Source organism: Danio rerio, chromosome 5 (assembly GCF_052040795.2).
Source record: "Danio rerio strain M-AB ecotype USA chromosome 5, GRCz13ab, whole genome shotgun sequence".
Lineage (NCBI taxonomy): Eukaryota > Metazoa > Chordata > Actinopteri > Cypriniformes > Danionidae > Danio > Danio rerio.
The window spans coordinates 29,988,185-30,014,267 of NC_141025.1; the positions used below are offsets into that span (position 1 = coordinate 29,988,185).

Consider the following 26,083-nt stretch of genomic DNA (forward strand, 5'->3'; position numbering starts at 1 on the left):
AATAAAGGGACTGAGCTAAAAATAAAATGAGTGAATGAATGAACAGCTTATGTACACTGAAAACAGTGAAAAAACACTTCAACAGTAGCAAGACATCACATCCAGTAATATAATATTTATATAACTTTTTTGCTTCTTATTTTTGCTATCAACAATGAACATTAGCATGTTCTTTTTTTAGCGTTATTTACCTGTTGTTTGGTTAATTTTTGTGCATTGTTTTTTTTGTATAATGCATGTTAGAGGGATCATCTAATGAAAGCTGAAGAAAAGAGTGCAAGTAATACGTTACACGTTTTGTGAATATATCCGTTTTTGTAGAAATGCTAAAGTCTTGCTAAAATAAAGCCAAGTTTTAACTTTAGTGTGAACTATCCCATTATCCTGATTAAAAACCAAATAAACTTTCTAGTCAAGTTTTATTGGAAGGAGGGCTTGTGCTAAATGTATTGCTAAGGTGTTTTTTTTTTTTAGCTCAATAACAGTAGCTGGTTAATCTAAATTACTACCAATATGCCATCCCGCAATAGTTGAAACATAGTCATGGTCTTTTTATGAGGAATTTCTGGCCATCACAGCTGTCTATTATAGTGATAATATTAGCAATATTTAAGACCATTGATAATATCAAGCAGAACTATACCAAGTTCCCACCAAGCAGGTGCTATAACCACAATAGATTGTGACAAACATATCATATCCTTCAAATAGACAAGTGTGCTCTTGTTTGAGTGGCCTGACAAACAGCATATCAAGCAATCTAACAGTGACAACAGTGTGAAAGAGTGAAACTCAGTTACAATGAACCCTCTGGTAGCCCAAGGCAAAATTGTTGCTATATTGGAAACATAACAGATTTTTGCACTTCTAGTCTGAGAATTGACTAATAAACAGTCTGCCTAAATTACAGTTTATTCATATATTTTACTGTGAAATGCTATAATATCTGCTAATGCTATAAAAGTTAAAGCTGCTGTACAGTATAAACAGTCATAGACTCCAGCATGGGCCATGAAAGATGAAAGCACATCTCCAGCTTTTCTATGATCTCATCTGACTCTTTTTACAGCCTTGAGCGGTGGAATTCTTTCTATTATCAAGCAGGCCAAATTAGCACCTTCAACCATGCCAAACGTTCCACTCGAGTTTCCTTTTTGATAGAGGGCAGTCTAAAAAGCTTGATTTATGAAATAACACATCAGTTAAACTAGTGAGTCTGAAAGCGGCCTATTCTGATAAACAATACAGCGACAATAAGAGTAATGAAAGCCAGTTACCTCAAGTAATGAGTCATACATTGAATATGTACTGTATATAGTAAGGCTGCATGATATAGAGAAAGACCAACAAACTTTTACAAATATTTTATGCTGAATTTCTGCAATACATGTTGCCAAATAAAAATAAACAATTCAATTAAATTTTAATTTAAAACAAAAATTTAATAACATTTACATTTAAAATTAAATTAAAATATATTTAATTTTAAATAAAAATTAAATTCAAACACATTTAATTCAATTAAATTTTTTTATAAAATTTAAATAAAACTTTTACATTAAATTAAATTCATAAAAATACAGGATTTTTCATTTGATAAATTGAACTACTATATTTGGGAAGAATTAGTCAGTTGTGGAGTTAATTTTGCATTAAAAACAACTTTAAGAAAAAAAAAAAAGGAAATATAACAGGGATTGCCAGTATTAGAAGGTCTAAACGACTTATTTATATATTTTTAATTTCAGAGAGAGATACTGGTTTACATTTAAACATGCAGTCTGAAACTGGCAACAAGGAATTTTATTATTTAAATTGCTTGCACAGTTTGAAAACTGCACTAAGCCAAACCAGTATATCAGATTTATTCCTTTATATCATGCAGCCTTACAGTATGGGTGTTAAAGTGATGTTTTGAGCTTAGAACTTTGTGCGTGTATGTGTGTGTTTTTTAAGACTCACCATTGTTTGTGTGCCGGACACAGTCTTGAAAGACAGCGCTCCACTTCTGCTGCTCCTTTTCAGTCACCACACAGAAATAATAATGACGAGCATAAGGGTGCCAGAGGATGAGTGGAAACTGAGTCGCACATTTCAGGAATGGAGAACTGCCAACTTTAGCCTTCACACCTGGAAAATGCATGTGGTATGATTTAATGCTTTTACGTATGGCCTGATGAGGAGATCTCCATAGTCATTGAGCACAGCTGCACAACATACAAAGATCACAGTCAGCTTCTGTACACTCCCTTGCCTCACTGCTTATCTAGACACTCACTCAACTTTATGCATTCATTTAAAGCAAGACACTGCAGGTGAATCGAAAAGAAAATACACAGCTGAAGTTAATAATGAAAAACATTTTATGTATCTTCATTTTTTTCCATAAAGTTTTCATAAACACAGTTGAAATATGCAATTGATACATTTATTAAATATGTGCCAATTTACATAATTCATCCACTGTTATCCAGAAATGGGAGTTTAATTTATTTATAGAGCCCCAATTATGCATTAAAAAAGGTCATATTTTGGTTTTGGGGGTCTCCAGCAACAGGCTGATATGCGTGCAAGGTAATTGTCCTATAATATGCATTTATTTTTACCTAATTATCCCAACGGCTCCTATATGATTTGTTCAGCGATTCATTCGTTTCCAAACCCCTCCTTAGCACGATGCTAATTTGCGCTGATTGGTCGGCTGCGATTGATTGACTGCGTTCAGTGCGAGACAGAGAGAAATGCCCCCCACAGTTTATCAACATTGTTGAAGTAGTCAGAGTGGAGGGTGTATGTGTGAGCCCAATGCAGGAGTGCATTAAATAAATGCAGTTAAACACCAGCATATTTTTCTACTCTAAATCATAAGTAAAAACAACGACACACATTCAGTATAAATCCACAAAGTGGCAAAAGCTAAAGTATTGTGAAACTTGACCTCCGCCCGTGTGTAGGAACAGCTGATGTTGGCCATAACATTGACAATTGGCAGAGGACTGCAAGCTCAAAAACGCAATTAAATTCGTAAACAAAGCGTCACGCGTCACGTTTTTACGTGGTTTTGGACGCAATATGTTAATATAAAAAGTTAACCAGAAACAGTACAAGCAGCGTGGAATGGTTACAAGTAACAAAACAATTAAATACATATTTTGCATGCTACAAAAAAACAATGCAGCAACCATTTTAAAGGGCACTTACACTTGTGAAATGGATGAAGAAACTGATCCATGAACGGTGTACTGATAAAGTCCAATACATTAAAAGTATTTTCTGATCCTTCCTTAAACAAACAGCCGGCAAATCAAAGTAGACTATTGCATTAATCACCAGAGTGTTCACTCATTAATGTTCACTCATCATCAGTCATGATCGGTCCCACACACCCAGCACTTTGTTAGCATTTAAAAGGAAAGGCTCGTTCACGTTTTACCAGATCTTCATATTTGGTATAGTTTCATTTCAATGTTGATATGAAAAGACAAATGATTCGGACCAACCATAAATCATCTAAACTACTCCGAATAAAATATTTTATAAAAAAATAAAAAATTTAAACAAGGTGCACATTCAGATTTAAACATCAGCTGAATGTTTTCATTCACTTAGAGTTGTGTTGCACACTGCATGGAAAGTCATTTTCAAAAAAAAAAAAACATAATAGGGCAACATGAAATATATTTGCACAATTTTTTTTTATGTTAAAAAAGGCAGCAAATTATGAATGAACATTTCCCTTTGGAACAGATACGAATAAAAATGTAGTTTGGTGGTGTTAGTTTCCCAGTGATGGGTTGTAGATGGAAGGGTATCCGCTGCATAAAGCATTTGCTGGATAAGTTGGCGGTTCATTCCTCTGTGGTGACCCTAGATTAACAAAGGGACTAAGCCGAAAAGAAAATGAATGAATGGAGTTTGGTGTTAGTGCTGCTAAAGTTGAGATTTAGGGCTGAGTGCAAGAGAAAACAGAAAAATTTCAATATATAGATTTAATTTAAATCTACAATCTACAATCTGATACCATGCATTTTGAATGCTTTCTTTAAATTGGCCTGAAAAAACACTTACTGAAAAGTCAAAGAGATCAAAATTGGCAAGAGCATTGGAAATATAAAAATGTTTTTGCCTGCAGCGTCCCATCTTAAAGTGAAAGCACACAGGGCTAAGTAAATAGGAGGTTTTAAATGTCACAGCCTTGCATTGCATGTTAACATGAGTCTTGTGTGAGACAATTGCTTACTGACCTTGTCTATGTGCAGTTATCTAATCTTTCAACTTCATTGTCATGACAACGTGACTCTAGTAAAACCGGTAAGCCGCCAACTTTCATACAGATTTATAGAGCCTAATTCTCCTTTAAAATCTGTGTGAACCAGAAGTTACTGAAGACTTTTGTTTCAGTATGATGATATATTTCAATCTTAAACTAACAGTTGGAGGGGCGTAGCTAAGCACAATTAGCAAACGCCTTCAAACCTACATCCTCAGAGAAAGACTGCAGTTCCAGGGCAGAAGAAAACAGTTAGATTTGAATTAAACATTACAAGAAGTCTTGTTTTTAGTGGATTAACTTGGATGAATTAATTATTCACCTCAAAAAAAAAAAAAAAAAAAAAAAACTTGTAAATTTTAGAACCTCATTTCATCCCTTATGTCTTCCCATATCTCTCTCTCTCCTTCTCCTTTTCTCACCCCTTCAGACTGACCTGGCAGGCTGGTGTTTAGAAGCTCCAAATATTCTTCCATAGAGGTCAGGACTCTGTAACCAGCACAGTTAATGCTGCCTTTTGGATGCAGCCCTCGCTCATGGGCCTACATTTAAAACACAAGTGTTATGACAGAACAGAAATGATTGATTTGCATAAAAAAAGGCATTTGTTGTTTGTTCTAAAAACAAATTATTTTTGTTTATAAATAACTATTTTTTAAAATAATTTGACACTTAATTATTATTACATTTATTTGACACTTATTGAGACAACTTAATTGTTATGTTTAATTCGCTTAAATTTATTAAAACTAATGAGCCAACCTAATTCCTTTATTTTGCCTCAAACCAAATCGATTGATTGGAACCCAAAAAATTTTCACAGTGTACTTTGAATTAATTTTTTATTTTAATTTTTTTTTTTTTACAAAAGAAAATATTAATGCATTAATTCTATTTAAAATTATGACCTCAGTCCTGTGCAAGTTTAAAAGAATGGAAACAAAAAGCAATACATTATTCAAAAAAGTGATATGACAAAGCCAAAGAGAGATTTACTTCATTTATATGAACTCATTACCTGTTTGTTTTCATAATAGTTGATGTTGTAGGAGTCAGGAATAAAGAGAAAACGATTCCTCCATTTTTTATTCTCTTCTAGATACTGAAATAAAGCTCCTGAGAAGATGGACTTGTTTTTAAGAGGGACCTAGAAGAAAGAAAGAAACATGGTTTAAACACAACCCTATTTTTGCAGAGAAAGACACAATTGTCCATCCATTTTCAGAGAGGACCTAATTATACATTATGTAAATAGATGTTAAGACCAGAAGGATTTAATTGTTGTTTACATTGCCCACCCAGTGCGTCTGTCTGATACATGCGAAAAAAAGGCTCATCTTCAAGGTTCACACTGTGATAATTCTACACATTTCAAATATAAAACAAGTCGACATTTACTCAAACAAAGCCATTATCATCCATTCTCCTCTGCTGTTTGCTAATACAACACTCCAGGCCTGTGAGAAATCACCCTGAATGAACTTCTTTTGCAAACAGAGTGAAAAAGAGGAATAGAAAGAGGTATATCTGGTCTGAAACCTCCTTATTTATCAGATCTTCAACACATATACAGTCCCCAGGGTTTCTGCAGGTCACACTAAGTCAGATTTAAGACTTTAAGACATTTTCAAGACCATTATGAATACAATTTCAGACTTATACAGGGTTAAACTTTTTTTCTAACATTCAGTGGAAAAGATGTTTATAGGTCCTATCCAAAAAACCTGATTTTGTTATTTCTTAGCCACAAATAATGTGTCAAAACAAGCAAACTCTGGTCTTATAGATAATCTTAAAAAATTGAGTTAATTAATTTTACTTTGTTAAAGGTACACAAAACCCGAGCACTTTTTTTGAGATTTTAACAGATTTGTGTGTGTTGAGCTTCAGTTAGGACAATGTTAGCAGCACCTGTCAGCTTTAATTGTGGGAAAAACTGGATAATTTTGAGCTTTTGTCAGCTAATTTCAGCTTCTGGGTTTAAAATGATTTTTGAGGCGGGATCAAAATCTGCGACAAAGCGCAGAACTGCAAGTGCAAAGATGACGCGTCGGTTTCTCATTATTATTCATAGCAGAGTTTTCTTATCCTATGAGAAGAGCCGGCTTCTTAATTATTCATGACTGCACGTGCTTTCCGAAGACAAAGCAGACCTGGCTGCCACTGCCAAGCTCAGCTGTGAAATCCAACGTTGATGACTGGGTGAGACGCGTCTGCAAACCCACGGCACACAATATTTTGTCGTTCATGAAGGGTCGTATGTCTTTGTTTCATTGATCCACGGGGTTTGTTGCATGTTTTTCCCTGCAATCCTGTCAGGGCCAAAACAGCAAAGTTGTGTGTGTGCTGCAAGCATTTTTGTCAGGAGAGCAGTACGAGTATTAGAGAATGGCGGACGTTGTCTTTTATCAGGAGTTTGTTCACATTTAGACACATCGCCGAGCTGCTGTTTGCCTAAATCCTCCAGATTACTAGCAGTGCTAATGGATAAAATAGACAGGGCAGAGACCTGCTGCACTGAGTCTGCATTCAGACCCGAGGATTGAGGGAAAAGTCCTCATTTACTGTTTATATGAACACTATTATCTTTATAATGATATAAATTGTGGTTAGGTGTAGCTATATGAAATTACAAATGTAGCATGGCATTAAATTGCTGTTTATTCTTGCAGTTTAACTTTGTAAACTATAAAATCATGGGTCTCCGCTTGGTTCGTGTCTCATTTTGTGAACCGACTGACAACAGTTGCTCGCTCCCCTCCTTCTCCCCTGCTCTGCTGGCCATGCCCACTATGATGCATCTTTTGAAAAAAGAAACTGAAAAAAAATGTAAAAAACTGAAAAAAACTGAAAGTGGGGGGTGACATGACCCTTTAAAGGTTTTATTAAGATGTAAATTGGATGAGTGTTGGCCTGACTGGAAAATGAGAGCTGATTAAACTGATTTAAGTCCTACAGGACAATATTTCAGTGAATTTAAGACATTTTAAGGCCTAATATTTAGTTTTTTTAAATTTTAGACATTTTAAGACCCCACAGACACTAGTCTCAGTAGGCCATTAGATCAGCGTTTTCTGTCTGTACCAAACACCCGGTGTAAGTGAAGAGGAGATCAGGCTTTCACTGTTTCACAAGTCTCAACCTCACACTAGACACTCCAACCATACTTGTTTTTAAAAACCTTCTGAAATAAAATCTGTCCTTAGGATTTGAGTTTTTTAAATGTTGACGGGTTGTGTTATTTTAATTATTACTGATTGTCTTCAGCAATGGGAGCAACAATGTGTTGTAAAAATGTGCTATATGAATAAACTACAACTAGATCTGTACCTTCCTGTGCAGCAGCTGAGGCTGAGGACCTCCTCCACCCTCGACATCATAACGCATCTGATTGAAGAGAGCAACTGCATACTGCCGTTCATAGAGCCGGCCAAACTCTCCCATCAGCTCCCCTGTCCGTGCTAAAAAAATAAACAGAGAGATAAAAAAAAATAAATCAATGAAATTTCACAGAGATTAAAACGGTTAAAAAAATAAACTAAAACAAAAATAATTATTAAAATAAATAAATAAATGTTTTATAATAAAAAAAATGCACTGCATACAGGAAACAATATGGTAATTACACTGTAAACAATTGCAAAGTCAACTCTTGCGAGAACAAAAACTTGTAAATCACGATACATCAGTGGCCTTTACACATTAACAGCAATTGACAGTGAGCTCCATGTATCTGTTCGAAAGACAAGATTACAATGTTTGAGCTTCACGGCTTTGTCCTTCATGTGCACGTAAAACCAGATCAGCACTGCTGCTGGCACAGGAACAAAGGCAGCTTCATTATTGACTGCTTTCTGGCAGGATGTTTTCCAAATGACTATGTAGGGCTTGTTGTAAAACTCTGGAAGCATTCAACCTCTTGGAAGGATTCAAGGAAAGAGAGGGAAAGGGAGAAAAAACAACAACATTCCTGTCTGTTTGGTAACAATATGAAGAGTCATTAAATTAGAGAGGTGCGTGGATTTGGTGATGATCAAAGACAGATAAGAAACATAAAACTTGTTCACCTAATTGCCTGTTGAATGTCCATAGGAAGTAGGGCTGTACAATATTGGAGAAATAAAAAAAATTATGTTTTAATTTTAGGTATACAAATAAAACTTCACCCAGTGACTTAAAGAGCTCTATTTGGAAAGAAAACAGGTAGAGAAAATGAATAATCATAAGTAAAAATAGCACTGCATAGTATTCGTTGTAAAAATGATTCAATAAAAGAAATTTTATTAAAGTCACAAATGGTACAATTTCTTGTGCCAGAATGTGATTTTAACTCCTTCGAAAAGCTCATACAGTCACAAGCCTTAAAAACATGTAAATATTAAATCTTTGCTCAGTTATAAAAATCTTCAATGTCTATGGCTTCTGGTCATCTATAATCCCAATTTAACGTTGCAGATTCTGTGTAAACCTGTTGCCTTTAAAATGACAAGTTGATTTTACCTAAAGAAAGTGATTAAACTTGTTATAGCTTGGAACTATTTAGATGACTTAATTTTTGGAATTATGAACATAATACATATATTTGATAAAATTTAAAGGGCACCTATTTTAGCCCTTTATTAAGATTTAAGATAAGTCCTTTGTGTCTCCAGAATGTGTCTAAAGTTTCAGCTCAAAACACCCATCTGATTATTTATTAAAGCTTTCAGAATATTGCAATTTTCTACTCAGTTTCCGCCTCAGCTGCATCAGATAAACAGCACAGTGACAGACATGAAGAAAGCAGATCTCACGTAACATTTGTGAGAAAACGACAGTAAGAACTTTCCCAATTATTATTTAATGCATTTGTTGTAGAGTTTTTCCAAGCCTTACTGCAACAATGAGTCACACACACAATGTCTTTACAAAGTTTACGCACATACACAGCGGACACGCACACACAGCACGCGCATTTAACTTTGCACTGTTTTTGCACACAAATGTGACAGGATACAAATTGATACCCACCGTTGTATGGATTTCCGTTATGTTAATGTATAAAATAAACCTGACTGACATCCACAAACTGGGATTGAAGCATCTTCTTTTATAATTGTGAAAGTAAAATTGGTGCAATTCATTACAAACATGCACTGTTTTAAAAACGTTTTAAACTTGTAAAACTCATTGGTGATCAGATTTGATGATGATTGATGATCACAGAGAGCTGAACAGATCTTTAATCCCAGTTGCTTTGCACACGTCCCGTCTTGTTGATATGATTATATGCATTACTACGCGTTAATACGGTGCTTTCAATCCTACATCATGTTGAGGTGGGCCTCAAAATGGGGGGATTTGGATCCTATTTAAACGTCAGGAAAATAAAAAAATTGACTTTGTGTTTCCATCACTCCAATATGACTATGGACACACTACATCTACACACAGTTCTGTCCAAACAGCTTACAAAGGACGATTTTCATCATAGATGCCCTTTAAGTAAATAAGTTTACTTAGTTTTTAAAGTAAAATAAAAAAAATCAATTTAAAAGCAATGGGTTTACTCATTTTCAGTAAATTATATGCTGTTGTTCTATTTGATTTTTATATTCCAAAATAGCCGCCTCACCATCTAGTGGCTGTTTCCCAAATAACACCAGAGTGTCGCCTCCAAGTGAATCTATGCGCTTTGTTGTAAGTTAGCTAAAGAAAACCGTTGATAGAGAATGACTTGAGTAACAGTAAGCTAGACAACATTTCAAGGGTAAATAGGACTGTTATGACTTAAAAAATAAAGTTTCACACAAGGGACTCAAAAAAAAAACTAACGAAATCAAACCAATGAAGCTGAACTCTCAAGTTCAACAAGGCCATTAACATCAACAATTCCCATCAAAGCAAATTATAAACAGACCTGACATGTAGCATTTACATACTTCAGTCTGCCAAGTCAAATGCACACAGTAACACCCTTAAAATGTGTTTGCTCTACACTGCATAGATTAAATGTCTCTGGAGCTCTGCTTATGATTTCTCCTGACCAACACTCAATCCATCATATTTGCCCCTTAAAAGCTAGAATATGTAATTAAATGAGCTGCAAAAGCCATCAGGCAGTTGTGCAGGCAGAAGGGAATGTGAAAAAGGAGACAAGCGTCCTGAGAATAAGGTCACCCAGACCATCTGCATTGTTTTAGAAAAAAATAAAATACTATATTAGAGGTGATGTGAAATATGAGCATTGTTACGTGCTGAGAAAAGTGAAATGAGATGTAAAATGTTGTTATTGTTATTTGAAACTACCAAGAATATGTACACTTGAAAGGGTGTTGAATTGCAGTTTCAGGTTTTGTATAGCACATTTTTAGTGAGGAAAAAATTCATTCATTCATTCATTCATTCATTCATTCATTCAATCATTCAGTGCTTCCGACAAATTTGAAATATACTTTCAATGGTAGCCGGATTGAAACATATCTTTTACCCACAGCACACAAATTGTCAACTACTGTACATCCACAAACAAAACTATATTTTTACCTATTATGACACTGTTGTACACCTTTTTTTTTCAATGGATTCAAATTATTGAAAAAAGACTGTTGAAATAAAAGAAATCCACTACTTCGTACTTATGTTATTTAGGGGTCATGTTCACCCACTGAGAGGCAAAGGCTGCTCTTTTTCTCTCTCTATTTAAAGTTGCTTTATTGGCATGACATTTACAGTATTTCCAAAGCATTTTAGATAAAGTATTTAACATATTAACATCATTAAATTAATGAATTGTACAGCAAATGAGAAATCAATAACAGAAAAATGGAATAAAAATAGCCGTTTTTGCTAAAAATTATGCAATAACTAGAATAAAAAGGCAGATTAGTTGATTAGCCAATTCTAATGGTGTACAAATATTTTGCAGCCAGTATATTTTGTTCTCTCAGAGTATGTAGTAAAGTTCATTAATATATAGAGTTGTTTATTAAATGATTAATAATTGAATGTTTCTCTTGCGGCTGACGCAGTAAGCTGAGAAAAGGTAATGCAAAAACGCATACAAATAATGGCTACTTCAGAAAAGCGAAAGTTAAACCCGAATCCCGGATGTTTAGGGAGATTGAGGGTGCTTTCACACCCGTGAATCAATTAATTTGTAAGAAACTATAATACTTGTTTCAGAACAATGTTGCTCTTTGTTTTTGGTGCGGTTCACTTTCACACGGCAAAGTTTCTGAATGGACCAAAATAGCTAAAACGAGTCACATGCGAGTAAACTCTCCTCACATTGGTCAGAGTTTAAGGGTTTATTTTGTAGAATCCCGCTCAGCGGTCATGTGTCCTTATTTTAATTTGTGACGATGAGCAATAAGACATTATAAGCAAAAAGCTGTGCTTTCATTTTGAATGGTGACAACCCCCAACGTCATCACTAAATATAGAGCAGAAGTAAGACTTTCTCAAACATAGGCTAGCAGTTGGCTAATGCATTATAGGCTTTACATTATAGAGAGAAATAACAGAAAAACTACTGCAAATTTCCTTACTGATAAACCGCTATCGGTCATAGTTCAGCATGCTTTCGTATTTTTACATGAAATGCACAATAACCGGTAGGAATGACATCCCGCCCTACTCATAATTCTCTCTTCATATAGCCATGTCTATTACATATCCATAATACACTGTGATATAGCCGGGCTAGGAACGTATCGCTTTCTCACTACAATCGATCTGCTCCAGAGTTTGTTTCAATCGAGCCGAGACCAACTAATTAAGACGTTTTTGAAGCGATTGTTTTGGGGTGGATCAGAGCGTGATTGCGGGATTCACATATGCCAAACAAACCGCGCTAACTGGGTAAATGAGACAAATTTGGGACGCAGCTTATGAAAAACAAATTCTCTCAATGGCAGCTTTATTATATTGCATGGCTCGTTGAAGCAAAACAGCCTGTAACAAATATTTATTTACATTGAATTTATTTGAATTCATTTTCTATACACAATTTTTCAAAACTCCTTAAATGAGTCATGACTATGTAAGTCTAAACTGAAATGAGTCATTTCTACATTAGTATTGATCAACTATACTGGTGTGACTGGAAGACAGGGCTGTGTGATTAATCGAAATCGAATCGAAAGAGGCTGCGATATGAAATATATATTATTTAACTTACCCCACCCAGAGCAAATGTGTGACAGTCTTACTCGCCAATTAAGTGAGCACACTTTTGTTTCGCCCAATCAGAATTGCACAATCAAACTATGCAGAACACCCACAATAAGAAAACAAACAAACAGGAAAGCGCAAACGAGTGGGATGATGGCAAACCAGGTAATTCGTAAAAGCTGTAGCAGAATTGTTGCCAAAGCATGAGAAAATACAACAACCAGCACCAAAAAAAGCTCCACAGGTGGCTTCATGAGGAGTTTCTTGTTAAAAAGTCAACTAAAAGTATTGTCAGTAACACTTAACCTAGTAGCAAGCAAAGTACTTTTTCAGAGTTCAGTTCCTTTTTTAACTAACAATCACTGCATTTTAGCAGTAAGAAGCTACAATCCAGACTAAGCTGAATCTACTAAATTAAAATTCGCAAATCAAATCGAAAATCGCAACATCTAAAAAAATTTGCTACTACATATTTTCCCCAAATAGGACAACCCTACTGGAAGACAAGCCCTTTTGGAACTGTGGGTAGTGTAGTTTACCTACATGAGAGTCACGGTGGGAACATAGCTAACTGTAAGAGCTGGGCAGCTGTTATTGCTCTGTTTGCCTAATGATCTGGCATCAATCTTACACAAACATCTTTAGGCAGATCCTTCATTGCTCCACTGCCATGCCAAATCATTCCTGACACAACATTTCACAATCCATATCTCATCACAATGCCAATGGACGAAACTTGCTTTTCCAGAAACAGATTTTCGACACTCACACAAACAGCAAACATCTTGGTAATGCGTGAGAGTCTGATTCTGATAATAAAGAAAAATAAATAAAGTTTTGTTTGTATATTGTGGAGTTTTGGGGAGAAAGACACTGAAACAGAGGTTGCAGTTGCACTGGTGGAAGATAATTACTATTTCATTATGCAGACCACACAGGGGGCAGCGGGCCTTCAGGGAAGGGGGGGTGCATGGTGGAAGGAGGAAAAGGAAGTCTCTTTGGAATGTGTCCATGTCAGAGCGGACAGAGTGAAAGTTCATTAGAGGGAAATTTGGAAGCTCAGATCATCCTAACAATGAGTAGAGCTGCACAATATATCATTTCAGCATCAATACTGAAATAACAAATGTTCGATAGTTTTACTGATGCATGTACAATGTCAGGTATGGATCATAGTTGATCAGACACCAATTTGTAAAGTATGTGATTGTGGTTGATTGGTCAAATCTAAAAAGTTATAATTTGCATCTAGCACTTTAAAACAAATTAAACTTACTGTTTAAAGCCTTCAAGCAAAAGCTTAAAAAAAAAAAAATTTTTTTTAATTAATTTAAAAAAAAATGTATAGGTGAAGACTATGCAGAGTTAGACTCCCCTGAAAAACTTAACAAATATCTTTTTTGTCTTTTTTATCTGTTTGTAATAAATTATATTTTATGCAAATGCATTATTCTACAAAAACTCTGCAACATGCACATACTGTACTCCAGTTTACACATTTATCCTAATGTAAATTTCAATATCTGAAAAATTATGATAAGCGGTCCAATTTTTCCAACCACAAGGACAATTTGCTCACACAAAAAAGTATGAGGGCGATTTGGCCTAAAATCAAAATCTCATTTGATTGAACATTTTGACTCATTGAAAATTTTTTGCCCTCATACTTTATTTACAAGTTTTGTACATTAATATGCTCACATATTATAAGTGAGAGATTTTTTAATAAAGGTAGCGATACTTGATTTTAAAATAGCTGAAGCAAACACGCACTGTGATGTTTTGTAAACAAATTTCGGGAGGAGCATGTGCAGAAGTTTCAGTATCGAATAAGTCATTGACAATTATTCTATTATTAAATCAGTTCTTGAACAAACCCCTATATATACCAAAGCTTTCTTACCTGCAGCATCTCACGACTTTAGCATCCCTCCACCACCCCGACACCTCACCTCTTAAGCATAAAATTCCCGGGGGGAGCATTCTGGGGCCGGGCTAGATATTTCGCTCGAAGCCCAACTCCTCTTCGTTTCCTGATAAGGGGAATAACTCAAGTTGGGGTGTTTCCCCGAGCTCAGAGTCCTCTCTCCGGACGGCACACTAAATACACCTTATACTTAAACAACTGCAAGTGTGAACTCGTGAACTACTATTTATGATTATTTATTAAACATCAACGCTGAGCAATGGAAATTAAAACAGACATTGAATAAAATGCAGATCTCCGTGCTGCCAACCCTCATCACCGCTCTCAAACTGACCAATCATTAAGCTTGTGCTATGTGTCGTTGTGATGTGTTATATTTTTTGAGAGGTATGCGAAGGCTGCGTCACAGGGCTCAAAATTGCGACCATTTTGGTCGCATATGCGCCCGAAATTTTATCTATGCGACCTCAAAATATATTTGGGAGCATGTGTGCGAGTGCATAAAATTGTTGTGTGCGACCAGTTTTTACTGCAAAATGTTCACCACAATGCAAAAAACGGTAAAGCGCTGAAGAAGAAAATGAAGATAACACTGACAGATTTTGTTTTAGAAACCATGGCATCTAAAGTTACAAATAATGACATCTTAGTAGTGATCATGTGCTGAATGTTAATGTACCATCTACACTTTTCGAAGAGTGGATAAAAGACTTCCGTTGGCTTCAAGTCCGCTATGAAAAGTCTGTGGGATGGAATTTTCAGGTAACTGTTTGCCCCATCTAGCACGAGAGCTTCAGTTTAATCCTTCATATAATTGCCAGATGCTGTCCGCCGTGCAAGTGGCAGATATGTCAAATTTAACACCTTGTACACCATCGCAAACAGGCTTGCACTGAGTAAACTAACATCGCTACTCATAAAAAGACCGGTATTGCTATTAACATGATGTGTGTATAATAAGGCACAGTATATGTCAAAAGCAGTGCAATATCAGACAGCACCCGCGAGAACAGCACAGTTATATCGTTAACAGATTCATTCATTTTAAGCAGTGCGTTCAGGGCCAGTAAGCGCTTTGTGTATCTTTTGGTCACTCAGTTATGTTATAAAAATCTATTTCCTTGAGATAACAGGATTTCGTTGAGACATATTTTCTTTACGCTTGCGCATATATATATATATATATATATATATATATATATATATATATATATATATATATATATATATATATATATATATATATATATATATATATATATATATGGCTGATTCCAGCGTTATGGACGTGACATTTGCAGTAAAAAAAATGAAACGTATATTCTCAGAGAAGGTATATGTTAACAGTATATTGAAATATATGTTTATATTTTTCTTACCCCTTAACCATGGAGTTCAGGCATCAAAAAAATATCAGTCTATGCAGGTGTTTTATATTTAAAATGACGGCAAAATGAATGCGTTACGGACGTGACAAAAAAAAGACATGAGTTTTGTGAGTTGACATACTTTGTGAAAATTCTGTGAATGAAAATGCAGAAGCCAAAAAAATATATAACAGTCAAAAGGATAAGGGTTGGCTCTGCATGGGACATATATAATTAATTTTATTTAGTTTTTCATTTTTGCATTAATGAGGAAAAACTATCGTTACGGACGTGACTTGTCTTCGTTACGGACGTGACTGCTCTGAAATTGACAGTTGACATATTATGAAAATCAGATAAATGCTTTCAAAACTTGACCAAAGACCTATTTGTAGATATCTGTTGGGTGCAAGTGTGCCGCAAGCCTACGTTTGAGTGAAGGTTTCGGCCGTTAGATCGCCCCCTGGGGGCTGGCTGCAGTACAAGTCATAAAGCCCGCCTCCTCCGTGTTAATGAAGGAGACTTGAGCCCAAATAAAAAAAAATATTACACTTGCAATAAAATGTCCCGAAAGATAGTTCTGGTCGAATAAGGCACTGGTTATTGTGCTGAAATAGGTGCAGATCTTCATTTTTGTAAACAGTTTGTTTTTAGCAGTAATTTAATGCTGGGCGTGTCATCGTGATACACAGCTGTGATTGACAGTTTCTCAAAGCGCGGCGTCTGAGCTTCGGCAGGAGACTGAAGTAGACTGAAATGTTATTATTCGATCTCTGTGTTATTTTACCATGACAAAATGAGTTCAGCAGTAAACTATAGTTTCTGACATACATGATCCTGGTGGAACACTGTTTATTCGCTAAGTTCAGGGCTTTTTTCGGGCTTTATTAGTTTGCTGATACACGCCTAGCCACCCAGATAGCAAAACACAGTTCCGGCTAGATTCTCGCCTGCCGGAGACTTATCTCTTAGAGCTCAGACTGACTAATGTTACCTCTGCTGGACCTACTCCGGATGCCTGGACTCACTGCCCGATTCCAGTCCGAGTCAATCGAGCCTGATGCGGCGGCCGAGCGAGCAGGCGCTGCCGCATGCGAGCCGGAATCACCCCGCGACGCCGCGAGTAAGTTATGCGCTGCGGCCTGGAGCTGGCGCGATTGAATATATAAAACCCTCATATTTGTTAACGTTATTACATCCATTTGTGTTGATATGACAGCAAACGCATGCTGAGAAGTTTGGGGGGCGTAGTTGATTTTACATAAAGCGTTTGATTGGAAGCTCGACTCTGCTCATTTTCGCGGCTCCTCCTCTGGCTCCATCAGACAATCCTTCTGCGCATGTCTGGCTCCAATTTCAGCAGTCTTTTGCGACAGTTTGTGCCCGTCAAGCAGGCGTTTTGCCCTCAAGGCGTTCAATGGGAAAAAGGGCTGTCGCGTCGTCCATATTTTTTACAGTCATTGGTTGGGTGTGTAAACCAATAAACTTTAACCTCTGAGACATCTGAATGGTAAGGTTGCACAATTAATCAAACTTAAATAGATATCACCTTGTTATTTAATTCGTATTATGGCATGTGTGTTGTTAAAGGTTAACGCACGTTCGAATGTTCAAAACTCAATTCGGTAACAATGTTGCATGCTAACATGGTGCTTTTATACTCTGACTAATATAGAATTTATAATAAGCATAATCAGCTATAATGGGCCTATGTTTAGCAGGCTCCTAAAGTTAGTGTTTCCAGAAAACTTGAATTAAATCATTGCCCGACTGTTGCGCAAGACCGTGTCTACGTGGAGAATATTTAAAATCTAGTTTTGTCACAGATATGGCAATATTATATTTGACAAAGTTTATTTTAGTTTATTCTAGTTAATGTGTTAGTTGATGGAATAAATAGTTTAATTTCTCCACTCGCGCTTGCTTTCTTTTTCTCGTCGGCAGTCACTTCAGGACAGGTTGCAAAAAGTTCATACGCACCAGGGTGAGAGAGAAAACTTTAAAACTTAAGAAAGGTTTTGTGTAGGCTATGTTAAACAAGCATAGAAAAATAGTCATTGGTTGTAGGCATGTACGATGGATGACTATAATGTTTATATTTTTAGGCTATAGTTCATAACCGATTGTGTAAAATATTGAATTAAATATTTACAGCTGCAGGTCCTATCGATTTTCCAACAAATTTAATACTCATATAATGTAGTTAAAGCTTAGATCAATATCAAGATTTTATTCTTATTTTATTCTTATTCTTATTAAAATAATTTTAATAAGCACTCAAGCGCATTTGCCGGGTGCTGGAAATCTTTGAAAATGTTTCAATTTTAATGTAGGCTATAGCCAATTTTCAAGCTTTAAAAGTGCTTAGATTTTGGATAAAGGGCTTGGAAAATGAATTGTGTCACTTTGATAATTTATCTTTATAAATAGTTATTTAATTAATGAAATAAAAAACATTTATGCTCTGCATGAAACGAAAACTCCGCTGTGGCCTGACCCGCGGCGTGCGCATTTTGAGCAGTGGGAAAAGACCAAATGCATGGAGGTTATTGATTATGCGCCTTGCGCGCCTCGCGTTTTGTCATTGCGCGCTTTGTGCGCTCCAGAAGAAAAGCATGTTAAGTTACCTCAGTGGCGTCTTTCATTCTTCAATCAAACGAAAGCAGAGGCGGGGTTTCCTTGGAGGTGACAGCAGTGTCAAGATGACTACGGCGAACTTTTTAATGACGGAGAGACTTGTGGTCGCTGTTTTAAGTCATCCAAAGTTGTATGACTTTACAAATCTTGAATTTCATAATGTTATTTAAAAATTTAAATTATGAAAACACTGACAGCAACACTCGCGCACAATAGACCAGCTGATTCAGTTGTTATCTATAGTGACATTCAAAAGAGCACCGTGCTCCTTTTCTTCTTGTCAACATAAAATGCATTGCGGAGCGCCTCACGTCTCTGGAATGAAGAAGCGCGTTCGTTGTGATCGGCTTTTATGAGCAACACATATTTGTTAACTCGCATGACAGTAACACGTGCAAACACACGTGCTTACAGATGTTTTTTGCCAAAAAAGGAAAATGAAAGAAGGATATTCTGGCCACAGTTTGACACAGGAGTTGACGAACCAGCGCTGATCCTGGTCGTCTGTGCTGCCTGGAGCCGCGTCATAAACTCAACTAGGCATATTCATGATTTAGTGCAGACTACAATCAACAAACCACCCTTTTTTCCATTTGGAAAATAACAGCTATTAATGGTTCTTATATACATTTTAAATAGCCTAATCTACAAATCAAACAAAGAAAAATATTTTATAACTTCGCACCAAACTGATGCTTTCATTTTACAGCTTATAAAACATGTATGCAAATTAATGCAGTATCACATGTAAATAACAAAATTGTTATATGCTTAGCCTATACTTTACAAAATGTATAGGTTGAAAGCCTTATGGTTCATCATTATCTTTCACTATAGGCAGCGCGTGCGCACATGAACCGCAAGTAAGACGGAGGAAATAGGTTAAGTCATTATGGCCAATTATGGCAATATGTAAAATGTTGTTTTCTTATTAAACATTTATTTCTGAAATGTTACTAAAGTGGTTTATAGTTAAATGAAATGTTCAGTTCTTGATATAACATATGGATGTTATGTAATGTAAGTCAGTAATTGTAATGCAGCATCATAATGAACAAATACGCGCTAGTCATTGGCTTATATTAATAAGGAGTTCAAAAATGGTCACGTCCGTAACGCAAAATTGTGGTTGTTTAGAGCAAAGACCTGAGATGAGTTGGCGATTATAATTAGTATGGACATATTTTGGCTTTGTATACAAAGTTTCATTTTATTTGTTATAATATTTATTCCACAATATAAACTTTTTCATTAAATCGTTACGGACGTGACACGTGACCGAAGCTGCGTGATGTCTTAAATATGTAGCTCATAAATCAAAAGGGCAATAATGTTATGAAAAAGTAAGGATAATTATTTATACTACAGACTCCAATCCTTCTGCAGAATGATTACTGTTAACATAAAGCATGGAAAAGGTGAGTTTTTAACCCCTTTTTTGAAAGCACGAAAAGTGGTTGGATGATAATGAAAATTACCATTGGCACAATCCTCATATTTCATGGATAAACAAAACAATTTCCTTAAAAATTCAACAAGAGCACATCATAACAATAAAATATAGACCTTAATAAGCAAATTGAAATAGGTTTTGTTATTTTGGTCAAAAGTTTATTTTTTCATGATAAGGTTGACATTTTCATGGAATTGCTCATATATATAGTAACGGTGCTTATAATTGGTGGGTGCGACTACATTTTGGCTGATGCGCCTAAATTTTTCAAGTTATGAGCACTGGTGCTACCAAGCAAAAAGGTTAATTTCAAGCCCTGATGTCAGATTAATCTAATTAAATATAATATAATAAACTATAAAACATAATATAATTATACTAGAAGTATAAATTAGCCTTGCCAAAGCAGGGTCACGTGACTCCACACACAGTACGGAAAGTAAATAATTTTACCTAAAAAAGTAAAAAAATTTACCTAAAAAAATTTGATCGATTATAGATTCTGAATGTCGATTTCGATTAATCGTCTAGCCCTACTCACACATTCACTTTGATTTTTGCACTACTTAGTTTGTCCAAAAGGTGTCAAAACCAAACCAGGCTGTTCTTTCACAGTCAGAAATGACAACCTGATCTCAAGAAAATGTATCCATTTTACAGGGCAAAATTGTACCAAATCGTGGCAAATTTGTACCAAATCGTTCAATTTCATAACCCCATCCCTAAACCCAAATGTCATTGGGGGTAATGCAAAAATCCAATTAAAATTTACAAATGAGATTGAAAAAAAAAAAAAAGCACACATACGATGACACGACACAAACAAAAAGTCGTGAATCGCCAAGATATTCAGTTGGAAATTAAACAAAAACAAAACAAGAACATGTCAATCTACTGAAGATAGCAATAGATGCCAACATTGAATGCATGTGTGTAGATAAACAAAGATGACTGTGTTTGTGCATGTTATCAAATTGAGTATCCTTAAAAAAAGGCTGTGTGTTCAACTCTCATGCATATCCTCACCTACACACAATAGAAAACAAGGTAAAGGTGCATTCCTTTTCTATCCAGTAACCGCTTTCCCACATTTTCATGACCAATGAGCCTCTCAAGACTTGGAAATTCCTTGCTTTCCACAACCATGAAACTTGCAGCACATACTGTACAGTACTACTATATGATATGTGGAAATAGTTTACAAGTACAACAAGTTTAAGAATGCCTGCACAATGAAAAATGGTGCTACCATTACTTTCAGAGGGTTAAAGAAAACAAAGCTTATATAAGCAAAGCCCTGGGTCTGGATACACCACAAGATGGGGGCATGTGAATAAGGCTGAGAGCGTTTGTGTGTGTATGTGTGTATGTGTGTTGTCTGTTTATGAGTCACTCGCTGAATGAGTCTCATGTGATACACGGTGCCACTCCTTGTTCCTTCTTAATTTCATTACAAGCTCAAGAGCAAATCAAGTTAGCCTGACCATATAACAGTCACTTCAAAGAGACTCTGAGGCCTTAGACTGAAGATACTAGCTGCACTTCATTAACCAATCAAACAATATAGCAAATCACAGAGCAACTCGATTACATTTGCAAACAGAAATGTCTTGGTAAATATCAGCTTTCTTTGCAGGTTGCAAATCGCACAGGCTCAGCAAAACACATCTGCTGAGGTCATTAATGCTCTTCTAGTTAAACTCACAGGAGGAAATCCCAAAACTCTTGGATCCTGGTTCTTTTGCAAAGAGCATAGTCAAGGGTCATGCGGTGTAGTGCCCGAGTTCTCAATTTTGATTGGTTGATACACTTCCCAGGACAAATTTTCTTTAATTACACAGCAATAAAAGTTTCCTATTAGCTGACTGCACTGTAGTCGGATAATGCTTTGCCATACAATGTCATATAGCAGTAATGATAGATTTGGGGTTGTTCCCCAAGTAGGATTACACCTTAATCATAATAAACATTCATTTATAATATATAGTAAAATAAATATCGAAAGTTTTTGCATATAAAATAGTATATGCAATATACTGTACATATTGCAGGAAAGTGCGACAAATTTTCATTTTATGTGCCATAAATTGTATTAATTTTATGTGCATGCAGTACGCCGTTTATCCCAATCAAACCAATTATATAAATAATACTATACATACTGCACAATGAAAAATGGTGCTACCATTACTTTCAGAGGGTTAAAGAAAACAAAGCTTATATAAGCAAAGCCCTGGGTCTGGATACACCACAAGATGGGGGCATGCGAGTATAGTCAATCAAATGCAATCAAACCAATTATATATTTATATATATAAATATATATAAATTTTTTTATTTAATTACTGTTAAATTGAGTTTTTAAGTTAGTTAGATCATAAATGTCGTTATCGAAACACTCAACAACAACAACTTCATCTACCACATACTTTCCTGGTCTTGTGCAGCCCTATACTTACTAAGGCTGCAAATATTTAATTAAAGAAATATCTAAACAAATGAAATTATAATCATTTAAATGACTGTGCTTTTACTTTTAGATATATTTGAATGAAGATGTACAACTGGTCTATCATTTTAATAAAATTGTTTATTTGAATGTATGCAATTTAGTTCTGCGACAGCAAAACAGATTTTTTTCTCAAGCAATAAGTCCAGTGTTCAATGAATTAGTGCAGTCTTCATGATCCTTCAAATATAGAGATCTGGATTGCAGGAAATGAGTTACAGCAGTTACTAATAGTAATACTAATGTGGTCAATATTTACAGCAAATATGCTCAAAATCAGGATTTAAGTGCAAACACCAAAATTTATTTGAAGAAATCTTTTATAACAACGCAAGTGTCACAAGTGTTACAGTTCATATTTTTTCTATCAGTGTTTTATTCTGTTATGCATGTTTGAGGAACAGATGACTTATTGCAAATATAATGCACATAAATGCCAAATCATGGCTAAATTACCATCAAGGGTATATTCAATTATCAATAATTCAATTGTCTTTTTATATTCAACTTGTCATTTATTGTACAGTTAAAGTCAGAATTAATAGCCTGCCGTTTATTTTTTCCCCAATATCTGTTAGAAAGATTTTCTCAACACATTTCTAAGCATAATAGTTTTAATAACTCATCTCTAATAACTGATTTATTTTATCTTTGCCATAATGACAGTGAATAATATTTTACTATAAGCTGTAAAGAAGTGTCTTGAAAGATATAAAGGGACATTTAAAGGCTTAACTAGGTTAATTAGGTTAACTGGGCAGGTTAGGGTAATTAGGGAACTTATTGTAAAATGATGGTTTGTTTTGTAGATTACGGAAAAAAAATATCTTAAAGGAGCTAACAATTTTTACATTCAAATGTTTTTTTTTTTTTTTTTTTTAATGTACTGCTTTTATTCTAGCCGAAATAAAACAAATAAGACTTTCTCCAAAAGAAAGAATTTGAAAATTTCCTTGCTCTATTAAACATCATTTGGCATATATTAAAAAGGAAACTAAAAAAAAACCCAAATAATTCTGACTTCAACTGTATATATTCAACAAGACAGTCTCATCAGTTTATTAAACGCCACACTAGGCCTGCAAGATATTGTAAAAAAATCGAACATTGCGACATTTTTCATTCTGCGATATATATTGCAATATGAATACAATTTCACAATAGATGACTTGAATAACTATTTGGAAAGAATGTTTCATTTTACATTGACTGGGATGATTCTGTAGGAAAGTGTATATGCAGAAAATATAATAAGCATAGATAAATTCAATAAAGAAAAAGATACAATTTAAATTAACATCATTTTATTCTATTCAGAAGAGTCTACATGCATTCAGGCATACAATACTGCATAGTCTTCGTTTATAAATTATTAAACAAAATTAATCATTATTAATGTGTTACAGTTACAAACAATAGTTTTTATGTCTAAAGATTTTTTTAGTTTTTTTGTTTTTTAATGAAATGACAAATTATAATCCAGACTCAACACTGCGTATACTCACTATGTGACTACTGCAAATGATCACATTGTGATATCAATGCTGAAACGGTATATTGTGCAGCTCTACACCACACTAACAATTTTCTTGCAAATAATTTAGATTATACAATACTGGTTGAGTTTTCAGAATTTATGCCAATACATTTACATATGTTAAAGCTGACAAAGAGTTTGGTAACTGTCATCTTGCTTAAACGTGATGCAAGTAAAGTATACATTACAATCAAATAGCAGTATTATTTGATGATCTGTTGCTACAGTAAGTGAAGCATGAGATATATAAACATGCTTCCCTCATCATTTATTTTAATTGTCCTGAGAGCCTCATTGGTGCTGAGTCCAACACTGATGAGCAAGCCTCATGTTCATCATGGAAAATTCCCATTAAACCCAGCAATGGCTGATGACGGAGGTATATAAACCTCCAATCAAATATCCAATTGAGGAGAATGTCATAATTCAATTTCAAAATCATAATATGCCAAATCTGTGCTTCTTGCTTTCCCAGAGTGACACTGACATTTCAACAAGATGACTTGTTCCCTTCTTTTTTCAGATTAACTCTGGACTCTCCTCCATTTTTGCCTAAATTCCAGTCAGGTCTGTAGATGACTAAAGATCTGCTCACTTGAGAAAACAATGAGCTGGCATGACCAGTATGAGAAGAGACAATGAAAACATAGACACTAGAGGAAATAAGTGTGGAGTGAAGTGAATGTTCATCATGACCTCACTATGGAGCTTTGCTACAAGCATGTCCGTTTAGATTACCCCTGCTATATTAGAGCTCCACAGCTGCCCTAAAAACACCCCATCATGAACATTCCATTAAAGCATTTCCTGATAGAACCCCCTTCACAACCCCAGTTACTATAAACAGTGGTGTGGGGGAATCCAGGACTTCACCATCTTCTGAAAACTGAAGATCTGACCCAAAAACTTCCTTCAGTAAACACAAATATCATAAGTCTCATTGTTTGCACAACAAATAAAACAATCAGAGGACCAAAAGCTGTCAAACATCATAAACGATAAGCAAATTGTTCAAATCTGTAACAGGAAGTGCTGAGGTCATTCTGTTCCCCACCCTCTATTTAGAGAAAATGACTTCATTCATGCTCTAGACTGCAGGAAGACGAGCTAGGAAAATAGTGTGACTTTTGGACTCGGACACTTTTCAGGACTCCCTCCAGACTGACAATAGAAAAGTGAGAAGAGTGGCTAAGAGTTTCCAAAATTGAACTCCTCTCCTGAGTAGGGAGAAGTATTGTTTAGACTATCAATATCAAAGCCATTTATTGATATTGGTTCTTATTGACACTACTAGAAAATAGGGCTTTTTTATTCCGTCTATACAGCGAAACGTAAATAAGTAGGCGTGGCCAAACCATGAGCACACTCAAAAAATGACTTTTGCTACTTGTTTAAACAACTTATTTTAAATGTTTTTGGGGACAACATATGTTTATTACACTTAAACCTGTAAAAACGTTAAAGGTTAAAAATCAATTTGGTTGGGAGAGCATGAAGTAATTGTGTGGAACCCAGCATTTTTTACAGGCTTATAATTACAAAAATAACTGATCACTTAGTTTCGATATTTATACAAGAATTGTAATGGTTAATATGTGTATTTTTGAAGGAAAAACTATTTTATATTTCCTTAAAGTGTTTACACATTTTATTTTCATATTTGTGTTATCTTTTAAAGTTTTATATACTTTAGTGTTCATATTTTAGTTTCATATACAATTTTTCTTTTTAAGAAGTTCTATATTTTCTAAAAGTGTTTACTTATTTTATTTTCATATTTAGGTTATCTTTTAAAGAAGTTTTATATTTTTTCTTAGTGTTTACATTTTATTTTTATATCTAAATCATCTTTTTTTGAAGTTTTATATTTTCTAAAAGGGTTTACATACTTTTTTCTTAAGAAGTGTAATAGTTTCTTAAAGTGTTTACATTTTATTTACATATTTAAGTTTTTTTTTTTCCTGTTACTTGGGTTATATTTTATATCCATAAGAAGATGTTACTAGGGAAATGATTACAATAATAAGGTCTGTCCAGATAAAACTGAAAGTCACAAACAGTGCAGTGAAATTTGTTGTAAAAGTCATATTATATATACTAAATAAATAAGGTTAAAATTAAATACAAAATATTTAAATAAGATCCTAAGTCCTTTTCTTTATTTACATATTTGGGATTATTTATTATATAAAGCCCTTTAGAACACTTTCTGGAATAGCTATCTTTATA

The 26,083-nt window shown here is 34.9% G+C and overlaps 2 protein-coding genes across 2 annotated transcripts in view; one reads left to right on the forward strand and one right to left on the reverse strand.

The window, feature by feature from the left end:
• The window catches only part of niban2b (niban apoptosis regulator 2b), a 59,122-nt gene that overhangs the window by 28,715 nt on the left and 4,324 nt on the right, over window positions 1-26,083 (reverse strand). Inside the window, 4 exon segments of the mRNA NM_001326382.1 lie at window positions 1,963-2,130; window positions 4,707-4,812; window positions 5,289-5,417; window positions 7,601-7,731. Of these exon segments, the coding sequence (NP_001313311.1) occupies window positions 1,963-2,130; window positions 4,707-4,812; window positions 5,289-5,417; window positions 7,601-7,731 (534 nt within the window).
• Window positions 2,023-26,083, forward strand: part of stxbp1b (syntaxin binding protein 1b) — a 60,483-nt gene continuing 36,422 nt past the window's right edge. Inside the window, exon 1 of the mRNA XM_087252079.1 lies at window positions 2,023-2,146. The gene's annotated coding sequence lies outside the window, so the exon portion shown is untranslated. The remainder of the gene's footprint in view (window positions 2,147-26,083) is intronic.